This window comes from Schistocerca nitens, chromosome 3, assembly GCF_023898315.1.
Source record: "Schistocerca nitens isolate TAMUIC-IGC-003100 chromosome 3, iqSchNite1.1, whole genome shotgun sequence".
In the NCBI taxonomy this organism is placed as follows: domain Eukaryota; kingdom Metazoa; phylum Arthropoda; class Insecta; order Orthoptera; family Acrididae; genus Schistocerca; species Schistocerca nitens.
In genome coordinates, this window is record NC_064616.1 from 67,647,353 (window position 1) to 67,668,733 (window position 21,381).

The following is a 21,381-nucleotide window of genomic DNA, read 5'->3' on the forward strand; positions in this document are numbered from 1 at the left end:
CCATCGAGGGAGCGTGTATAAACGACTCCACGCGAGGAATTTAAAGTGCGGTGCAGTTCCACCCGGACAGGGAAGGTGTGTAGTAGTGACGTACGCAGCAATTTTTGTGCCTGGAGGGCACTGACTGTTTCTAACAACAGGGTGCCATTCCGTAATCTGGAACAAGACTTTACAGGACCTGCAATTGCGTCGACACCTTTCTGAATAATGAAAGGGTTGACCGTGGAGAAGTCGTGACCTTCGTCAGACCGAGAAACAACAAGGAACTGTGGCAACGATGGAAGAACTGACTGTTGTTGAGACTCAGTGAACTTACGTTTGTGAGCAGACATAGTGGAAGGTGAGGAAACCATTGCGGAAGAATCCCCCATGATTACCGTCGTCTCCGATGGCGCGCTCCTCCCTTGTGGGGGCCCTCTCTGAGGGCACTCCGGCCTTAGGTGATTGTCGGGAGGTGTGACCTGAGGTGTGAACAAACGGACGGAGGGACCAATCGTCACTTCCGGAAGGTATCAGCTCGGGTAATCACCCCTCCCTGGGCCTGGCCATTACCAGGGGGTACGTACGTGTCCTACCTGTCTACCCGGGGCGGGGAATTACGCGTTACCCCGTCACCGGCTACGCATGGAAGTGCATGGGTTGGCCTTCAGACACGCACAGGGAGGAAGAAAGAGAAAGGGAAAGGAAAGAAGAGAGGTCTCAAACGCCGCAGCGGAGAAGGTAGAGAGAAGAGGTAAGGAAAAGAGAAGGACAAAGGAAGGATGAAGACTTACAAGCAAGGAAGGCGAAGAATGTAGTATATGTACAAGCGTCCGTCTCCGGACGTAGGCACAAACCATAACCCCAGAGAAAGGGAAAGAAAGAGCCAGAGGTGAAGGGGGGGGGTGGCGAAGATGGGGGATGGGGAAGGATGCGGAAAGGGAAGGTATGCAGCCCGGAAGGGAAGGAAGGCCACATCAGCTCGGGGTCCCGTGCTCGCTACGCACGTATCCACAAAAGAGTTGTGGATCCCCTGGGGGGCAGCTTCACATTGGCCACGTGTGGGTGACCCACGGCTATCTCCCGCACTGTGAGGTCCCACCTCGGTGTCAATGAGTGCCTAGTTGACAGTGGCTCATTTTCTGGTGCACTGCCCCACTTTGACTGCCCTGCATTGAAATCTTCAGTTACCAGACTCGTTGCCACTAATTTTATCTGACAACGTCTCATTGGCTGATTTAGTTTTAAGTTTTATCTGTGGGGGTGAGTTTTATCTTTTGATCTAAGTTTTAGCACATATTCTTTGTCTGTCTGTCCTTCACCCTAGTGCTTTTAGGCTGCAGGTCTTAATGTGTTGCACAGTGGCTGGCTTATTTTTATTCTCGTGGTCAGCCATCCATGGTCATCTGCTCTTCCTTCTGTTTCTTCTGCCTGTCTGGTTTTCGTGTCCTGTTTTGTTCACTGTAGTGCTTGTTGCCCTTCTGTCGTCCTGCTTTCTCCCCTGTTTTGTTCATTGTAGTACTTGTTGCCCTTCTGTGGTCTACATCTACATCTATACTCCGCGAGCCACCTTACGGTGTGTGGCGGAGGGTACTTATTGTACCACTATCTGATGCCCCCTTCCCTGTTCCATTCACGAATTGTGCGTGGGAAGAACGACTGCTTGTAAGTCTCCGTATTTGCTCTAATTTCTCGGATCTTTTCGTTGTGATCATTACGCGAGATATATGTGGGCGGTAGTAATATGTTGCCCATCTCTTCCCGGAATGTGCTCTCTCGTAATTTCGATAATAAACCTCTCCGTATTGCGTAACGCCTTTCTTGAAGTGTCCGCCACTGGAGCTTGTTCAGCATCTCCGTAACGCTCTCGCGCTGACTAAATGTCCCCATGACGAATCGCGCTGCTTTTCGCTGGATCATGTCTATCTCTTCTATTAATCCAACCTGGTAAGGGTCCCATACTGATGAGCAATACTCAAGAATCGGACGAACAAGCGTTTTGTAAGCTACTTCTTTCGTCGATGAGTCACATTTTCTTAGAATTCTTCCTATGAATCTCAACCTGGCGCCTGCTTTTCCCACTATTTGTTTTATGTGATCATTCCACTTCAGATCGCTCCGGATAGTAACTCCTAAGTATTTTACGGTCGTTACCGCTTCCAATGATTTACCACCTATGGCATAATCGTACTGGAATGGATTTCTGCCCCTATGTATGCGCATTATATTACATTTATCTACGTTTAGGGAAAGCTGCCAGCTGTCGCACCATTCATTAATCCTCTGCAGGTCTTCCTGGAGTACGTACGAGTCTTCTGATGTTGCTACTTTCTTGTAGACAACCGTGTCATCTGCAAATAGCCTCACGGAGCTACCGATGTTGTCAACTAAGTCATTTATGTATATTGTAAACAATAAAGGTCCTATCACGCTTCCTTGCGGTACTCCCGAAATTACCTCTACATCTGCAGATTTTGAACCGTTAAGAATGACATGTTGTGTTCTTTCTTCTAGGAAATCCTGAATCCAATCACAAACCTGGTCCGATATTCCGTAAGCTCGTATATTTTTCACTAAACGTAAGTGCGGAACCGTATCAAATGCCTTCCTGAAGTCCAGGAATACGGCATCAATCTGCTCGCCAGTGTTTACGGCATTGTGAATTTCTTGGACAAATAGGGCGAGCCGAGTTTTACATGATCTCTGTTTGCGGAATCCATGTTGGTTATGATGAAGGAGATTTGTATTATCTAAGAACGTCATAATACGAGAACATAAAACATGTTCCATTATTCTACAACAGATTGACGTAAGCGAAATAGGCCTATAATTATTCGCATCTGATTTATGACCCTTCTTGAAAATGGGAACGACCTGCGCTTTCTTCCAGTCGCTAGGTACTTTACGTTCTTCCAGAGATCTACGATAAATTGCTGATAGAAAGGGGGCAAGTTCTTTAGCATAATCACTGTAGAATCTTACGGTTATCTCGTCTGGTCCGGATGCTTTTCCGCTACTAAGTGATAGCAGTTGTTTTTCAATTCCGATATCGTTTATTTCAATATTTTCCATTTTGGCGTCCGTGCGACGGCTGAAGTCAGGGACCGTGTTACGATTTTCCGCAGTGAAACAGTTTCGGAACACTGAATTCAGTATTTCTGCCTTTCTTCGGTCGTCCTCTGTTTCGGTGCCATCGTGGTCAACGAGTGACTGAATAGGGGATTTAGATCCGCTTACCGATTTTACATAAGGCGCTCAACTACTACGGTTGCTGATGCAGGTGGTCTATAGAAGCATCCGACTATCATATCTGACCCACCTTTGATACTTAACTTAACCCAGATTATTTCACATTCACATTCGCATTCGCTAATAACTTCACTGGATATTATTGAATTCTTTACTGCTATAAATACTCCTCCACCATTGGCGTTTATCCTATCCTTGCGGTATATATTCCATTCTGTGTCTAGGATTTCGTTACTGTTCACTTCCGGTTTTAACCAACTTTCCGTTCCTAATACTATATGCGCACTATTTCCTTCAATAAGCGATACTAATTCAGGAACCTTGCCCTGGATACTCCTGCAGTTTACCAATATTACGTTAACTTTTCCTGTTTTTGGTCTCTTCAGGACGGACGTTCTTTATCAACGATGCTGATGTTCTCTCTGGTAAGCCGTCAGGTATTTTATCGTTTCGCCCAAGGGGGGGGGGGTCCCTCTAACCTAAAAAAACCCCGTGTGCACGCCACACGTACTCTGCTACCCTAGTAGCTGCTTCCGGTGTGTAGTGCACGCCTGACCTGTCTAGGGGGGCCCTACAGTTCTCCACCCAATAACGGAGGTCGATGAATTTGCTACCATTATAGTCGCAGAGTCGTCTAAACCTCTGGTTTAGACCCTCCACACGGCTCCAAACCAGAGGACCGCGATCGACTCTGGGCACTATGCTGCAGATATTAAGCTCAGCTTGCACTCCGCGTGCGATGCTGGTTGTCTTCACCAAATCAGCCAGCCGCCGGAAGGAACCAAGGATGGCCTCAGAACCCAAGCGGCAGGCGTCATTCGTTCCGACATGTGCTACTATCTGCAGCCGGTCACACCCAGTGCGTTCAATAGCTGCCGGAAGGGCCTCCTCCACATTACGGACGAGACCCCCCGGCAAGCACACCGAGTGCACACTGGCATTCTTCCCCGACCTACCCGCTATTTTCCTGAGGGGCTCCATAACCCGCCTAACGTTGGAGCTCCCTATAACTAATAGGCCCGCCCTCTGTGACTGTCGGGACCTTGCCGGAGAATCGGCCACTGGCCCAACAGGCGAGGCATCCTGTGGTGGCTCGGAAACAATGTCATCACCACTAGGAAGCACCCCGTACCTGTTGGAAAGGGGTAAGGCAGCTGCCACTCGGCCAGGCACGCGCGAGCCCACCACTGTCCGCCATTCACCCTGGAGTGATGGCTGACCGGTAAGATGCTCACTGCCGGAAGACGCAGCGACATCAGGGGTTCCATATGATTCCAAGGCCACCGAAGTAGGCATAGGTCTCACCACAGTTGCCCCAACGCCACTACGAGCCGACGCCTGCGCCTCGAGCTCGATGAGCCTAACAAAGCCTCCACCTGCCCCCGAAGAGTGGCCAATTCTCCTTGCATCCGCTCACAACAACCACAGTCCCTACACATGACTATGTTTACCCTACTCTATACGGTGACAAATTCCCAAGATAATCTTCTGATGAGCTACTCTGATAATCAAGAAACACTCACTGAAATACGAGACGCGAAAACTACGCTAGGTTTTCCCAGAAAAACTATTTAAAAGCTAAGCGCAGCAAATAAGTACAAAATAAATTTCTCTCCTAACGATCAAGAACTGTTAGTTTCTATGCAGAGCAGAAACACAAATAGAATCCCTTCCTTAGTGGAAGGTCGTAAACAAAATGCAAAATAAACGCTTTATACAAACAGTACTCGCTGCTGCTGGTGCTCTCGCTCTGGCTGTCACAAGACAAGCCTATATGAAAGTTGAGGAGTACTTATTCCTCATGTGGAACAGGTGCTTCTGGATGCCATGATGAGCAGAGGTTTCATCCAATTGCAGATGGTGGCTCTTGTCGGTACAAACACCGATCTGGTCCAAAGCAACACCCACAGTGTGTGTGCTTTTAGGCAGCTAGCCTATGTGGTAAACATTGCCACTCTTGCTATTTGAAAGTGGAGCACACTGAAAGCACCATGGTCAATTGTCATGATGCTATCGACAAACATACCACCAATTCAGCTCTATCAGGGGCTATGACAGTCCTGCACTCAGTCTGCAGATTCACTGACTTGCACCTTGTGGTGGTGTGTTTCCTGGGCTATGCTTAATATGTCAGGGGACCACTAAACACAGGATGAGACTTTTTTTTGTTTGGAGTTTAAGGGCACTGAACTACTGAGGTCATTACCGCCCAGTAACAATTGTTAGAGCACGTAGAATCTAGTAAAACGCAAGGGGGGGGGGGGGGGGAGAGGGGATACCAGGAAGTTCTTACACAGATGCAGATAAAATAAGTGAAAGAGTTAGATGTCTTTGGACAATCCAGTCAAAGTAATGAAACGAAGAACACGAGCAGCTGCTCGAGCATCATCCTCTAAAATATCCTGCAAAGTAGATGGCAGAGACAGGACAACAGCAGATTGACTACAACGGGGACACGACAATATAACATGGCGCACTGTTAATGGATGACCGCAAGGGCAGGACCTCATCTCGTCGAGATGGTCGGGAGGAGATTGTCTAAGCAGTTGGGAACGGTTTTACTGCCCGGAGCTTGTTTCCTTGAAGTGAGGTCCAAGTATCCCACCACAAGGACACAAGCCTCTTACCAACAACCCCACTAACGTCAGATGATGGGACACAATGGGAGGCAGGAGGACTGCAGCATCAGCAGCCTTAATTCGGCGGTTTCAGCATAAAGACGGAGCGAGCAGACGGAGCGGAGCGAGCAGGCGGAGCGGAGCGGAGCGGAGCGATCAGACGGAGCGGAGCGGAGCGATCAGACGGAGCGGAGCGGAGCGGAGCGGAGCGGAGCGGAGCGAGCGGACGGAGCGGAGCGGAGCGGAGCGGAGCGAGCGGACGGAGCGGAGCGGAGCGGAGCGGAGCGGAGCGGAGCGAGCGGACGGAGCGGAGCGGAGCGGAGCGGAGCGAGCGGACGGAGCGGAGCGGAGCGGAGCGGAGCGAGCGGACGGAGCGGAGCGGAGCGGAGCGGAGCGAGCGGACGGAGCGGAGCGGAGCGGAGCGAGCGGACGGAGCGGAGCGGAGCGGAGCGAGCAGACGGAGCGGAGCGGAGCGGAGCGGAGCGGAGCGAGCAGACGGAGCGGAGCGGAGCGGAGCGGAGCGGAGCGGAGCGGAGCGGAGCGAGCAGACGGAGCGGAGCGGAGCGAGCAGACGGAGCGGAGCGGAGCGGAGCGGAGCGGAGCGAGCAGACGGAGCGGAGCGAGCAGACGGAGCGGAGCGAGCAGACGGAGCGGAGCGAGCAGACGGAGCGGAGCGAGCAGACGGAGCGGAGCGAGCAGACGGAGCGGAGCGAGCAGACGGAGCGGAGCGAGCAGACGGAGCGGAGCGAGCAGACGGAGCGGAGCGAGCAGACGGAGCGGAGCGAGCAGACGGAGCGGAGCGAGCAGACGGAGCGGAGCGAGCAGACGGAGCGGAGCGAGCAGACGGAGCGGAGCGAGCAGACGGAGCGGAGCGAGCAGACGGAGCGGAGCGAGCAGACGGAGCGGAGCGAGCAGACGGAGCGGAGCGAGCAGACGGAGCGGAGCGAGCAGACGGAGCGGAGCGAGCAGACGGAGCGGAGCGAGCAGACGGAGCGGAGCGAGCAGACGGAGCGGAGCGAGCAGACGGAGCGGAGCGAGCAGACGGAGCGGAGCGAGCAGACGGAGCGGAGCGAGCAGACGGAGCGGAGCGAGCAGACGGAGCGGAGCGAGCAGACGGAGCGGAGCGAGCAGACGGAGCGGAGCGAGCAGACGGAGCGGAGCGAGCAGACGGAGCGGAGCGAGCAGACGGAGCGGAGCGAGCAGACGGAGCGGAGCGAGCAGACGGAGCGGAGCGAGCAGACGGAGCGGAGCGAGCAGACGGAGCGGAGCGAGCAGACGGAGCGGAGCGAGCAGACGGAGCGGAGCGAGCAGACGGAGCGGAGCGAGCAGACGGAGCGGAGCGAGCAGACGGAGCGGAGCGAGCAGACGGAGCGGAGCGAGCAGACGGAGCGGAGCGAGCAGACGGAGCGGAGCGAGCAGACGGAGCGGAGCGAGCAGACGGAGCGGAGCGAGCAGACGGAGCGGAGCGAGCAGACGGAGCGGAGCGAGCAGACGGAGCGGAGCGAGCAGACGGAGCGGAGCGAGCAGACGGAGCGGAGCGAGCAGACGGAGCGGAGCGAGCAGACGGAGCGGAGCGAGCAGACGGAGCGGAGCGAGCAGACGGAGCGGAGCGAGCAGACGGAGCGGAGCGAGCAGACGGAGCGGAGCGAGCAGACGGAGCGGAGCGAGCAGACGGAGCGGAGCGAGCAGACGGAGCGGAGCGAGCAGACGGAGCGGAGCGAGCAGACGGAGCGGAGCGAGCAGACGGAGCGGAGCGAGCAGACGGAGCGGAGCGAGCAGACGGAGCGGAGCGAGCAGACGGAGCGGAGCGAGCAGACGGAGCGGAGCGAGCAGACGGAGCGGAGCGAGCAGACGGAGCGGAGCGAGCAGACGGAGCGGAGCGAGCAGACGGAGCGGAGCGAGCAGACGGAGCGGAGCGAGCAGACGGAGCGGAGCGAGCAGACGGAGCGGAGCGAGCAGACGGAGCGGAGCGAGCAGACGGAGCGGAGCGAGCAGACGGAGCGGAGCGAGCAGACGGAGCGGAGCGAGCAGACGGTGCGGAGCGAGCAGACGGTGCGGAGCGAGCAGACGGAGCGGAGCGAGCAGACGGAGCGGAGCGAGCAGACGGAGCGGAGCGAGCAGACGGAGCGGAGCGAGCAGACGGAGCGGAGCGAGCAGACGGAGCGGAGCGAGCAGACGGAGCGGAGCGAGCAGACGGAGCGGAGCGAGCAGACGGAGCGGAGCGAGCAGACGGAGCGGAGCGAGCAGACGGAGCGGAGCGAGCAGACGGAGCGGAGCGAGCAGACGGAGCGGAGCGAGCAGACGGAGCGGAGCGAGCAGACGGAGCGGAGCGAGCAGACGGAGCGGAGCGAGCAGACGGAGCGGAGCGAGCAGACGGAGCGGAGCGAGCAGACGGAGCGGAGCGAGCAGACGGAGCGGAGCGAGCAGACGGAGCGGAGCGAGCAGACGGAGCGGAGCGAGCAGACGGAGCGGAGCGAGCAGACGGAGCGGAGCGAGCAGACGGTTGGTTGTTGGTTGGTTGTTTGAGGTTTAAGGGACCAAACAGCGAGGTCATCAGTCCCTTGTTTCAAATATACTCCATTCTGCTAACGGGACATCTCAGAAAAGTCAGAACAATAAAACGGAAAAAGGGAAAAAACGTAAAGGGCAGTCACGTTGTCATTGGTAAAAACAAATGAGGGAAGTCGGCAAGAGAACGAACCCAACACTATGCTGAAGCAGCATAGGCAAGACCACCTGTGACTTAAAAGGTACAACTGCTATAATGCAGAAAATACGTATGGGAATAAAAAGACGAACCAAGCCTTAAAAAAGGGTAAAAAGAGTAAAAGGGAAAGAAAAGAGGATTCCGGTCAGGGAGGTGAATCGGGAATCTCTAAACACTGCCTACAGTGGGAGACACCCAAACACTCACCGCCCTGCCCCAACACCAGAGAGATTAAAAACCTTAAAACTGAGAATAAAAACCACTCTCCCGGAGGAAACCGAGAACCAGAGAGACCATCCGGGAATCGTCAGCCAACATCAAAGGTAAAGTGTGGGGGAGTCTGTACTTAGTACGCAGAGCCAAAAGAAGGGGGCATTCAACCAAAATGTGGGCCACTGACTGGAAGGCTCCACAACCACATAGCGGGGGTGGCTCATCACGCAAAAGAAAACCATGGGTCAGCCTGGTATGACCAATGCGGAGACGACACAGTGTGGTCGAGTCCTTTCGGGAGAGGCGAAAGGAAGAACGCCATGGGCCTGGTGTCACCTTAATTGCACGAAGTTTATTAGACAGTGGAGTAGCCTCCCAAGAATTGGCCCATGACTGCGCGAAGTGGGATTTGATGTGAAGCCGTAAATCCGCTGCAGGAGGGGTTACAGGAAACGGGGGGTAAGTAACTGCTCCCCCAGCCAAACGATCAGCGAGCTCATTTCCCGGGATACCCACATGGCCAGGGACCCATAGGAAGTCAATGGAACAAGCAGCACGGTGAATATCAGCGAGATGGTCATGGATTTTTTTTTTTTTTTTTTTGTGGTTTTCGGGCGCACAACTTCAATGGTCATTAGCGCCCTGACTACTCTAAGAATGCACCGCGAGGCACAAGTTGACAACAACAACTAAAAGGGAAAACACAATAAAAGACAGACTGAAAGGCATAGGATTAAAAAACATCAAATGTCCTTAGCGAGGTTTGTCAAAGTGATAAAACAAAGAACACGAGCAGCTGCTCGTGGGTCATCCGCTAAAATGGCATCTAAAGTAGTAGGCAGGTTAAGATCGAGGCGCAGTGTTTTAAGATTGGGACAGGACATTAAAATGTGACGAACTGTCAGCAAGTGCCCACATGGGCAGAACGGCGCCGGCGCAGCCGTCAGCAGATGGCGATGGCTGAACCGGCAGTGTCCAATTCTTAACCTTGCTAAAACGACCTCCTCCCGCCGAGAAGGGCGTGAGGAGGACGTCCAAGCCACGGGAAGAGGTTTTAAGGCCCGAAGCTTGTTGTCGGTAAGTGCAGCCCAATCGGCATGCCACAGCGACAACGCGCCGACAAATGACCCTGCTAAAATCGGACGAAGGGACACAACAAGAAGCTGTCCGAGGCTGGAGGACCGCAGACTTGGCCGCGGCATCTGCAGCTTCGTTCCCAGGGATACCGACATGGCCAGGAACCCACATAAAGCTAACCGGCGTACCGACGTCCACCAGCTGCTGAAGAGAGCGTTGGATCCGGTGTACGAAAGGGTGAACCGGGTACGGATCACTGAGGCTCTGGATGGCGCTCAGGGAATCTGAGCAGATGACATAAGCAGAATGTCGGTGGCGGCAGATGTACAGAACAGCCTGGTAGAGGGCAAAGAGCTCAGCTGTGAAGACCGAACTATGGCCATGGAGCCGGTATTGGAAACTTTGTGCCCCGACAATAAAGGAACACCCGACCCCGTCATTGGTCTTAGAGCCATCTGTATAAATGAAAGTCATGTTGGTGAACTTCGAACGAAGTTCCAAAAAACGGGAGTGGTAGACCGAACCGGGGGTGACCTCTTTTGGGAGCGAGCTGAGGTCGAGGTGAACGCGGACCTGAGCCTGGAGCCAAGGAGGCGTGCGGCTCTCGCCCACTCGAAAGGTTGCAGGGAGTGAAAAATGAAGGTGTTGAAGGAGGCGACGAAAGCGAACTCCAGGGGGTAGCAAGGCAGAGACATACAACCCGTATTGAAGGTCAAGAGAGTCGTCAAAAAAGGAACGATAAGAAGGATGGTCGGGCATTGACAGTAGCCGACAGGCATACCGACAAAGCAGTATATCGCGCCGGTAGGTGAGTGGCAATTCGCCAGCGTCAGCATGAAGACTCTCTACGGGACTGGTATAAAATGCTCCGATCGCAAGTCGTAAACCCCGATGTTGTATGGAGTTGAGGCGGCGTAAGATGGATGGCCGTGCAGAGGAGTATACGAAGCTCCCATAATCCAGCTTGGAGCGGACGATCGACCGATATAGACGAAGTAGGACGGTTCGATCCGCTCCCCACGACATACCACTGAGAACACGGAGGACATTTAAAGAACGGGTACAACGGGCGGCCAAATATGACACATGTGGAGACCAGCTAAGTTTCCTGTCAAAGGTAAGGCCTAAAAATTTGATTGTCTCCACGAGTGGGAGAGCAACGGGACCGAGTCGTAAGGACGGTGGGAGAAACTCTTTGTAGCGCCAGAAGTTAATACAGACCTTCTCGGCAGAAAAACGGAAGCCATTGGCGACACAAGGAGTGAAGACGGTCAAGAGAACGCTGAAGACAGCGCTACAGGACACGTGTACACTGCGCGCTGCAATAGATGGTAAAATCGTCCACGAAAAGGGAGCATGATACATCAGCTGGGAGGCAATCCATTATTGGATTGATCGCGATGGCGAAGAGAGCGACGCTCAAAACTGAGCCCTGTGGCACCCCATTCTCCTGGCGAAAGGTGTCGGACAGGACAGAACCCACACGTACCCGAAACTGTCGATCCATTAAAAAGGAACGAATAAAAAGATGGAGGCGACCGCGAAAGCCCCACGTATGCATGGTGCGGAGAATGCCCGCCCTCCAACAGGTGTCGTAATCCTTCTCCAAATCAAAGAACACAGCCGCGGTCGGGCGCTTCCGCAAGAAGTTGTTCATGATGAAGGTCGACAAGGTAACCAGATGGTCGACAGCAGAGCGGCGCCTTCGAAATCCACATTGTACATTGGTAAGTAGGCGTCGAGACTCGAGCAGCCAAACCAATCGAGAGTTAACCATTCGCTCCATCACTTTACAGACACAGCTGGTAAGCGAGATGGGTCGATAACTGGAAGGCAAGTGCTTGTCCTTCCCCGGCTTAGGAATCGGGACAACAATAGACTCGCGCCAGCATGCGGGAACATGTCCCTCAATCCAGATGCGATTGTATGTACGAAGAAGAAAACCTTTACCCGCAGGAGAAAGGTTCTTCAGCATCTGAATATGAATAGAATCAGGCCCTGGAGCGGAGGACCGTGATCGGCCAAGTGCGGTTTCGAGTTCCCGCATGGTGAATGGGGCATTATAACTTTCACAATTCGAGGAGCGGAAGTCACGTGGCCTAGCCTCCTCGGCCTGTTTGCGGGGGAGGAAGGCAGGGTGGTAATGAGCGGAGCTCGAAACCTCGGCGAAAAAGCGGCCGAAGGCATTGGAGACAGCCTCAGGTGCCACAAGTACTTCATTCGCGACCTTCAAGCCAGAAATTGGGGAGTGGACCTTAGTGCCAGATAGCCGGCGCAGGCTACCCCAGACAACAGAAGAAGGAGTAGAACTGTTGAAGGTGCTGGTGAAAGCAGCCCAGCTGGCTTTCTTGCTTTCTTTAATAATACGACGACACTGAGCACGTAATCGTTTATAATTAATACAATTCGCCACTGTAGGGTGGCGTTGAAAGGTGCGTAAAGCACGTCGACGAGCACGTATAGCGTCCCTACATGCTGCGGTCCACCAGGGGACCGGTACGCGACGTGGAGAAGAGGTCGGGTGAGGGATGGAATATTCAGCAGCAGCGAGAATGACTTCCGTGAGGTGTGCGACCTGACGATCGCAGCTTGTGAAGGTTTGATCCTGAAAGGTCGCCCTGGAAGAGAAGAGCCCCCAGTCTGCCTTGGAGATGGTCCAACGAGAGGAGCACGGAGAGGGAGTATGCTGCAGGAGATGGATAATACACGGGAAGTGGTCGCTCGAATACGTATCAGCAAGGGCATACCACTCAAACCGGCGTGCAAGTTGGGGAGTACATATAGAGAGGTCTAAATGGGACTAGGTATGAGATGTGTCCGAAAGAAAAGTAGGGGCGCCAGTATTGAGGCAGACAAGATTGAGCTGGTTGAAAAGGTCTGCTAACAAGGAGCCCCTCGGGCAGGATGCTGGAGAGCCCCAAAGAGGATGGTGGGCATTGAAGTCTCCAGTTAACAAAAATGGTGCAGGTAGCTGAGCAACAAGTTGCGTCATGTCTGCCCTGGTAACGGCAGATGACGATGGAGCGTAAACGGTACAAAAGGAAAACGTAAAAGTGGGGAGAGTAATGCGGATGGCAACTGCCTGCAGGCCGGTGTGCAACGTGATGGGATCGTAGTAAATATCATCCCGGACCAGCAACATAACCCCTCCATGAGCTGGGATACCTACCACAGGGGGTAGGTCAAAACGCACAGGTGTAGTGTGCCAAGGCAATTTGATCGCATGGGCGTAGCTTCGTTTCCTGGAGGGCTACGACGAGCGGACGATGCGAGCGGAGCAGCAACTTCAAGTCCTCTCGGTTGGAGCGAACGCTGCGAATATTCCAGTTAATACGTGCCATCGGAAGAAAAGGAAGATGAGAGAAGGGGTCACCTCGAAGGCCGCTGAGGGCCTGGCTTCGAGCGAGCACTGCCGCCGCTATCAGTAGGCGGACAGTCATCGTCCATTGGTTCTATAGGTTCATCGGCCATCTTGGGAAGATGGCCGGGAGGGGGAGCTTCCTCCGCCGGTGAACGGCCAGATGTTCGGCTACCAGTGGTGCGGCCAGGCGAAAGGGATGACGGCCTGGGGCGGCAACCGCTGGGTGGCGCAGGAGAAGAAATGCGCCGTGGCGGAGAAGGAGAACTGTGCTTCCTATTAGCCTTCTTGGATGGTCGTTTGGTGGAAGTACCGGACGAAGGCTGGGAGGTCGAGGTACGTAGGAAGTCTGCACGGGACGGTTCCTTCTTGAAGGCCCGTGCATCTGACTTCTGGGTCTTCGTCTTAGCAGAAGCTGATGAAGGGGCTGGTGTCTGTGGGGTGATGGGACGAAGAGGAGACGTCGACCTCGCGATCTTAGCACTGGCCGAACGGACGACCGTGGTGCTGAAGGTCAGATCGCATGTCTGGGTTGCTACCTCCCGGGTAGTCCGAGGAGAGGCGAGGACAGTGCTGTATTTCCCCGCTGGGAGCAGCGTGGGCTTCCTACTAGCCAATAGCTTGCGAGCAGCCGAGGTGGACACTTTCTCTTTGACTCGAATTTCCTGGATACAGCGTTCTTCCTTATAGACAGGACAGTCGCGGGAGGATGCGGCATGGTCACCCTGACAGTTCACACAACGAGGAGACGGAGGTGGACAGTCACCCTCATGGGCATCCCTGCCACAAGTGACACATTTAGCCGCATTGGAACAAGACTGTCGAGTGTGATTGAAACGCTGACACTGGTAGCAGCGCGTAGGTGTCGGGACATAGGGGCGAACAGAAATAACCTCGTAGCCCGCCTTGATGCGCGATGGCAGCTTAACACTATCGAAGGTTAAGAAAAGTGTCCGGGTCGGTACAAGGTCATTGTTGACCTTTTTCATGACCCGATGGACAGCCGTCACGCCCTGCTCAGCGAGGAAAGATTGAAGCTCCTCGTCAGTCAATCCGTCGAGAGAGCTACTATAGACTACACCACGAGACGAATTCAAAGTGCGGTGGGCCTCCACCCGGACAGGGAACGTGTACAAGAGTGTGGCCCGAAGCAGTTTTTGTGCCTGAAAGGCACTCTCAGTTTCTAGTAATAAGGTACCGTTACGCAACCTGGTACAAGATTTGACAGATCCGGCTATGGCATCTACGCCCTTCTGGATAACGAAAGGGTTGACAGAGGAAAAATCCTTTCCGTCCTCAGATCGAGAGACTACGAGGAACTGTGGGGCAGGCGGTAGTATTTTTGTCACTGTTGGCTGGTCACGTTTCCGTTTGTGGGTCGAAGTCGAAAGCGATGGAGTAGAATCCATTGCGGAGGAATCCCCCATGATTGCCAGCGTCTCCGATGGCGCGCTCCTTCCTTGTGGGGACCCACTCAGAGGGCACTCCCGCCTTAGGTGAATGTTTACACCTCAGGTCACACCTCCCGAGAAACAGACGGAGGGACCAGTCGGCATGGTCAGAAGGTATCAGCTCAGGCAATCACCCCTCCCCGGGCCTGGCCTTTACCAGGGGGTACGCGCGTGCCTTACATGTCTACCCAGGGCGGGGACTTACGCGTTAACCCGTCACCGGCTACGCGTGCGAACGCGTGGGTCGGCCTTCAGACACGCACAGGGAGGAAGGAAGAAGAGGAAAAAGAAGAGAGAGGGAGAAAGAGGACAGACTGTCTCAAACGCCGAGGCGGAGACCAGAGAAGGCAAGGAGAAGAAGGCAATGAGAAAGCAAGGAGAAGGAGGCAAGGAGAAGGCAAGGAGAAGAAGGCAATGAGAGGGCAAGGAGAAGAAGGCAATGAGAGGGCAAGGAGAAGTCAAGGGAAAAAGTAAGGAAGACAGTGAAGTGGAGAAGAGCAAAGAAAGGAACCAACAAAAGGAAGGAAGAAACGAGAAGGAAAAACCAAAAAGACCACGATTATAGGTCGTGAAACCGTCCGTCTCCGGACGCAGGCGCTAACTACCCCCGTGAGGGGGATGGACTCCTTTTAGTCGCCTCTTACGACAGGCAGGAATACCTCGGGCCTATTCTAATCCCCGGACCCGCAGGGGGAATGGTCATGGATGGCAGAGACCAAGGGATGGCGCGAAAAACACCGGTCAATAGCAAGAAGGCCACTCATCGAGTCCGTACATAACAAAACGCGGTTGTGTTGGGATTGTTTAATAAAGGTAAGGGCCCGGGAAATTGCCATCAATTCCGCAGTAAACACCCCACATGTAGGTGGCAGCAGATGATTTTCCGTTCCAACAGAGGACGTGAAGGCATACCCAACATGATCAGCAGATTTAGAGCCATCAGTGTAAAAAACAACAGCATCCCGAAACTCCCATAAAATTTTGCGGATAAAGGAACGAAACACCACCGGGGGGATGGAATCTTTCGGACCGCGGCGGAGATCCATCCGAATTCGAGGCCGAGGAACTAACCAAGGAGGGGTGGAGGGGAGGGAGCGAGGAAGACAGGACAAAGAAGGAAGTTGAAAATCACGGTAAAGAGACGCAAGGCGCAGCCCAACCGGTAAACCCGCCCGAGGGCGGGAGTCGGGTGGACGACGTCCATGGTCTGGGAACAGGATAGAATAGGAAGGATGAGAGGGAGAAGAACGGATAGTGAGGGCATAAGACACCAGAATCTGGGACCGCCGAACAGAAAGGGGTGGGATCCCAGCTTCAACCAGGAGACTATTAACAGGGCTAGTAGGGAAGGCACCGGTGGCCAAACGGATACCACGATGGTGGACTGGATCCAGCACGTGCAGTGTGGAAGGAGCAGCTGAACCATAAACTTGACAACCATAGTCCAAACGAGACAGAACTAGAGCACGATAAAGACGGAGGAGGAGAGAACGGTCCCGCACCCCAAGAGGAGTGGGCAAGGAAGCGAAGGACATTGAGTTTACGTAAACATCCTACCTTCAGGAGTCTGATATGGGGCAACCAAGTGAGCTTGTTGTCGAAAAGAAGACCCAGGAAACGAAACTGTGAAACCACAGGCAATCGTTGTGCAGCGAGATAGAGCTCCGGATCAGGGTGGACCGTAGTACGGCGACAGAAGTGGACCACCCGCGATTTTAAAGGAGAGAATTGAAACCCGTGTGAGAGGGTCCATGCAGAGGCACGCCGTATAGCCACCTGGAGCTGCCGTTCTGCAGATGCCATCGAGGAGGAACTAACCCAAATGCAGAAATCATCCACATACAGGGCAGGGGCGACCAAGGGACCGACAGAGGCCACAAGTCCATTGATAGCAATGAGGAAAAGAAGGACGCTCAAGACAGAACCCTGTGGGATGCCCGTCTCCTGGGTCCGTGGAGAACTAAAAGCAGTACCAACTCTAACTCTGAATGACCGATGGATCAGGAACTGGCGGATAAAATTCGGGAGTGGGCCCCAAAGACCCCACTGATGAAGGGTTAGTAAGATGTGATAGCGCCAGGCCGTGTCATAGGCCTTGCGAAGGTCAAAAAACACTGCAACCAAATGGCGGCGCTGGGAAAAAGCCTGCCGAACTGCGGATTCCAAGCGAAGTAAATGATCGATTGGAGATCGTCCCTCTCGAAAGCCACACTGGTAAGGGGACAATAGATCCCGAGATTCGAGGACCCAAGTGAGCCGACGGGCTACCATCCGTTCAAGTAACTTACAAACAACATTGGTCAAACTAATTGGCCGATAGCTGTCAACAGATAGGGGGTTCTTACCAGGCTTAAGGACAGGAACCACAATGCTATCCCTCCACTGAGAAGGGAAGTCACCCTGGAGCCAGATACGGTTAAACACCCGAAGAAGATGTTGCCGTTGTGGAGCACTGAGATGTTGAAGCAGTTGGTTATGAATGGAATCTGGGCCAGGGGCCGTATCAGGAGAAGAAGATAGAGCAGAAAGAAATTCCCATTCAGTAAAAGGTGCGTTATAAGATTCTGACTCAAGTGGTGAAACATAAGGTGAGAGCTTCAGCCTGCTGTTTGTGATGAAGGAAAGCAGCGGGATAGGGGGCTGACGCCGATGCCACTGCAAAATGGGTCGCAAGATGTTCGGCGATAACTAATGGGTCCGTACAAATGCCATCTGGGAGGTGAAGGCCTGGTAGGGTGGACTGCCGATGGCAACCTTGGAGAGAACGAAGTGTAGCCCATACCCGCGACAGAGGGACAGTGGAACCAAGGGAAGAAACGAATCGTTCCCAACATATCCGCTTGCTCTGTTTGATTAAATAACGGGCTTTAGCGCGAAGGCGTTTAAAAGTAGTAAGGCTGGCTACGGATGGGTGCCTCTTGAAGTGTTGCAAAGCTCGACGGCGATCACGGATGGCAATGGCAATGGCCGGACTCCACCACGGGACGTGCCGGTGACGAAATAGTCCAGATGAGCGCGGGACAGCAACGTTAGCAGCGCGAACAATCGCGTCAGACACGTCACGTAGGACGTCATCAATACAACCCGACAAAGAGGGAGAAAACTCGACCTGTGCAGTGTATAGAGGCCAATCGGCGCGGTGGAAAGACCAACGAGGTAACCTGTCCATCGGGGAGCGCGAAGGGAGCGTGAGAATCAACGGGAAATGGTCACTATCACAAAGGTCGTCGTGTGGCGACCAGTGTAATGAAGGGAGGAGAGAGGGAGAAGAAAGAGAAAGATCAATGGCAGAAAAGGTACCATGACCAGCACTGAAATGAGTAGGGGAGCCATCATTAAGAAGGCACAGGTCGTGGTCTGCAATAAATTGGTCTATAAGAAGACCTCGTCTAGATGGAAAGGCACTGCCCCACAAAGGATGATGAGCATTAAAATCCCCAAGGAGGAGGAAGGGAGGAGGAAGTTGCTGAAGAAGGGTGGTTAAGGCAGCAGGTGTAAGAGCCCTGTCAGGAGGGAGATAAAGATTGCAAACGGTGACTGCAGAGTCTAAGTGGACCCTAACAGCAACCGCTTCCAATGTAGTTTGGAGAGGAATCCACGTGCAAGCAATGTCGGTACGGACCAACGTACAAACGCCACCAGAAGCCCGCAAGGGTCCGACCCGATTGCGACAGAAAACACGGAACCCACGGAGGGTCGGTGAGTGAGCATCAGTAAAATGTGATTCCTGGAGAACCACACAAGCTGCAGAGTAGGACGAAAGAAGGGATTTCAATTCCGGAAGGTGTCGATAGTAGCCATTACAATTCCATTGGAGAACCACAGAACGATGGTTTAAATGAGGGCGGAACACGCTAAATCCAGTCATACTGCCGGGTCCCCACCCGTCACAGACAAGGAGGGGGCGACATCCATAAACGACAGGTCAGAATCCAGTTGTGAAGTCGGGGAAGGGACCTCCGGTGACACCAGAGGCTCTTTGTCCCGGGACTTATGTTTCTTCTTCTTTTCAGGCTGAGATCGAGGAGGGCTGTGTGGCATAAAGGAGCCAGCTGCAGCAAGATCAGGAACAGAAAGAGACCGGGCGACCTGGGGGCCGACAGACCGCGGCTCTCGCGGTCGCCGCGCGGCAGCAGACCTTTGACCTGGAAGGTGCCGGGAAGGGGCATCCCGGGAGAGGCGCCCTGGACCGGCAGACGCCGAAGGAGTGGGACACTTCTCCGGCTGGGGAGGGGGAGCAGCACCCAGAGGAGAAGGTGTGGGAGCCGCAGGGGAGGGGGGGAGGAGTGGGGTCCGGGATGGGGGTCCGGGATGGGGGTAAGGAAGGGGGGGGAAGGGGGGAAGATGTAACCAAGGCGTAACTTGATGTCATAGACACAGGGTGCAGTCGTGCATATTTCTTACGGGCCTCTGTGTAGCTTAAACGATCGAGGGACTTATACTCTTGGATCTTTTTTTCTTTCTTATAAACTGGGCAATCTGGCGAACGTGGAGAATGACTACCACGACAATTTACACATACAGGAGGGGGAATACAGGGACTCCCCTCATGGAGTCGACGTCCACAGTCACCACAGAGAGGGTCCTGGGAACAGCGAGAAGACATGTGGCCAAAACGCAAGCACTTAAAACACCGCATAGGAGGTGGGATGTACGGCTTCACATCACAGCGATAGACCATAATCTTAACTTTCTCAGGAAGGGAATCCCCTTCAAAGGCCAGGATAAAGGCACCAGTATCAATACGGTTATCTTTAGGACCCTTCTGAACACGCCGAACAAAGTGAACACCCCGCCGTGCGAGATTGTCCCGAAGTTCCTCATCAGTTTGAAGGATGAGGTCCCTGTGGAAAATCACACCTTGGACCATATTTAGAGACTGGTGAGGGGTAATAGACACAGGAATTGTGCCAAGATGGGTACAGGCACGAAGGGCCGCAGATTGGGCAGCTGAAGTAGTTTTAATCAGCAACGAACCCGACCGCATCTTGCTCAGGGAGTCCACTTCGCCAAACTTGTCTTCAATGTGTTCCACAAAGAATAAAGGCTTGACATTGGTGAAAGTATCTCCATCAGTCCTGGTGCAAACTAGATAACGGGGGAAAGGTTTTGCCCCTAGACGACGGGCCTGACCCTCTTCCCAGGGGGTAGCCATGGAAGGGAAGGCCGAAGGGGCAAGAGAAGCAGCACTTGAGGAATCAGTACCACGCAGAGAGACGGCCGCAGAACGGCCAGAGTTTTGGACCCTTATGCGTTTCATCTGCATAGCGTCCGCCCTGTTACCACCCACTCCGATCAGGGGCTCTCCTCACGGGCGCCACCCAGCCACAGCAAGGGCCGTCTGGCACGGCGGCCATTGCCGGGAGTTCCGATGCTCCAGGATGACTAGCAACCACTCCAAGGCATGCATGAGGAGGTCACAGCTCAGGTATCAGAAGTGTGATCCCTGTGTGTTCAGGGGGCTCAACCAAAAGGGTACATAGCGACCCCACCACACGGGCTGGCTACCGTGCTGGCTATGCACCCTAGCATCAGACCACGACGTGAAAGAAAAGGTGGAATGTACTAGGAGGGCGCACGTCGGAGACACTAGGTAAGGTGCTCTTCCCCAAATGGCTCACACTACGGAAGAGAAATTTTGGAATGGAGGTCAAACCCCAGAGGGGGACCAAGGAATGCCAAAAAGAGGAGATAAGGATGCAACAAAGCCAGAGAGTAAAACCAACAGAACCAGGAGGATAGCGGGGCCAACATAAGCAAGGACACCAATAGTGGGAGAGGAGAGGGCGAGGGGAAAGGAGCATGGAGGGGAAAGGAGGGGAAGGGAAAGGAAATGCAGCCCGGGAGAGAAAGAAGGCTACAATGGCTCGGGGCCCCATGCTCGCCAAGCACGTATCCACAAAAGAGTTGTGGACCCCCTGGGGGGGCGAGCGGAGCGAGCAGACTGAGCGGAGCGAGCAGACTGAGCGGAGCGAGCAGACTGAGCGGAGCGAGCAGACTGAGCGGAGCGAGCAGACTGAGCGGAGCGAGCAGACTGAGCGGAGCGAGCAGACTGAGCGGAGCGAGCAGACTGAGCGGAGCGAGCAGACTGAGCGGAGCGAGCAGACTGAGCGGAGCGAGCAGACTGAGCGGAGCGAGCAGACTGAGCGGAGCGAGCAGACTGAGCGGAGCGAGCAGACTGAGCGGAGCGAGCAGACTGAGCGGAGCGAGCAGACTGAGCGGAGCGAGCAGACTGAGCGGAGCGAGCAGACTGAGCGGAGCGAGCAGACTGAGCGGAGCGAGCAGACTGAGCGGAGCGAGCAGACTGAGCGGAGCGAGCAGACTGAGCGGAGCGAGCAGACTGAGCGGAGCGAGCAGACTGAGCGGAGCGAGCAGACTGAGCGGAGCGAGCAGACTGAGCGGAGCGAGCAGACTGAGCGGAGCGAGCAGACTGAGCGGAGCGAGCAGACTGAGCGGAGCGAGCAGACTGAGCGGAGCGAGCAGACTGAGCGGAGCGAGCAGACTGAGCGGAGCGAGCAGACTGAGCGGAGCGAGCAGACTGAGCGGAGCGAGCAGACTGAGCGGAGCGAGCAGACTGAGCGGAGCGAGCAGACTGAGCGGAGCGAGCAGACTGAGCGGAGCGAGCAGACTGAGCGGAGCGAGCAGACTGAGCGGAGCGAGCAGACTGAGCGGAGCGAGCAGACTGAGCGGAGCGAGCAGACTGAGCGGAGCGAGCAGACTGAGCGGAGC

General features: G+C 54.6%; 1 protein-coding gene across 1 annotated transcript in view; it reads left to right on the forward strand.

Moving 5' to 3' along the window:
• Positions 1 to 900: 900 nt before the first annotated feature.
• LOC126249077 (trichohyalin-like) overlaps positions 901 to 21,381 on the forward strand; it is a 180,181-nt gene continuing 159,700 nt past the window's right edge. The window contains exons 1-2 of the mRNA XM_049950728.1: positions 901 to 925; positions 6,418 to 8,348. Of these exons, the coding sequence (XP_049806685.1) occupies positions 901 to 925; positions 6,418 to 8,348 (1,956 nt within the window). The remainder of the gene's footprint in view (positions 926 to 6,417; positions 8,349 to 21,381) is intronic.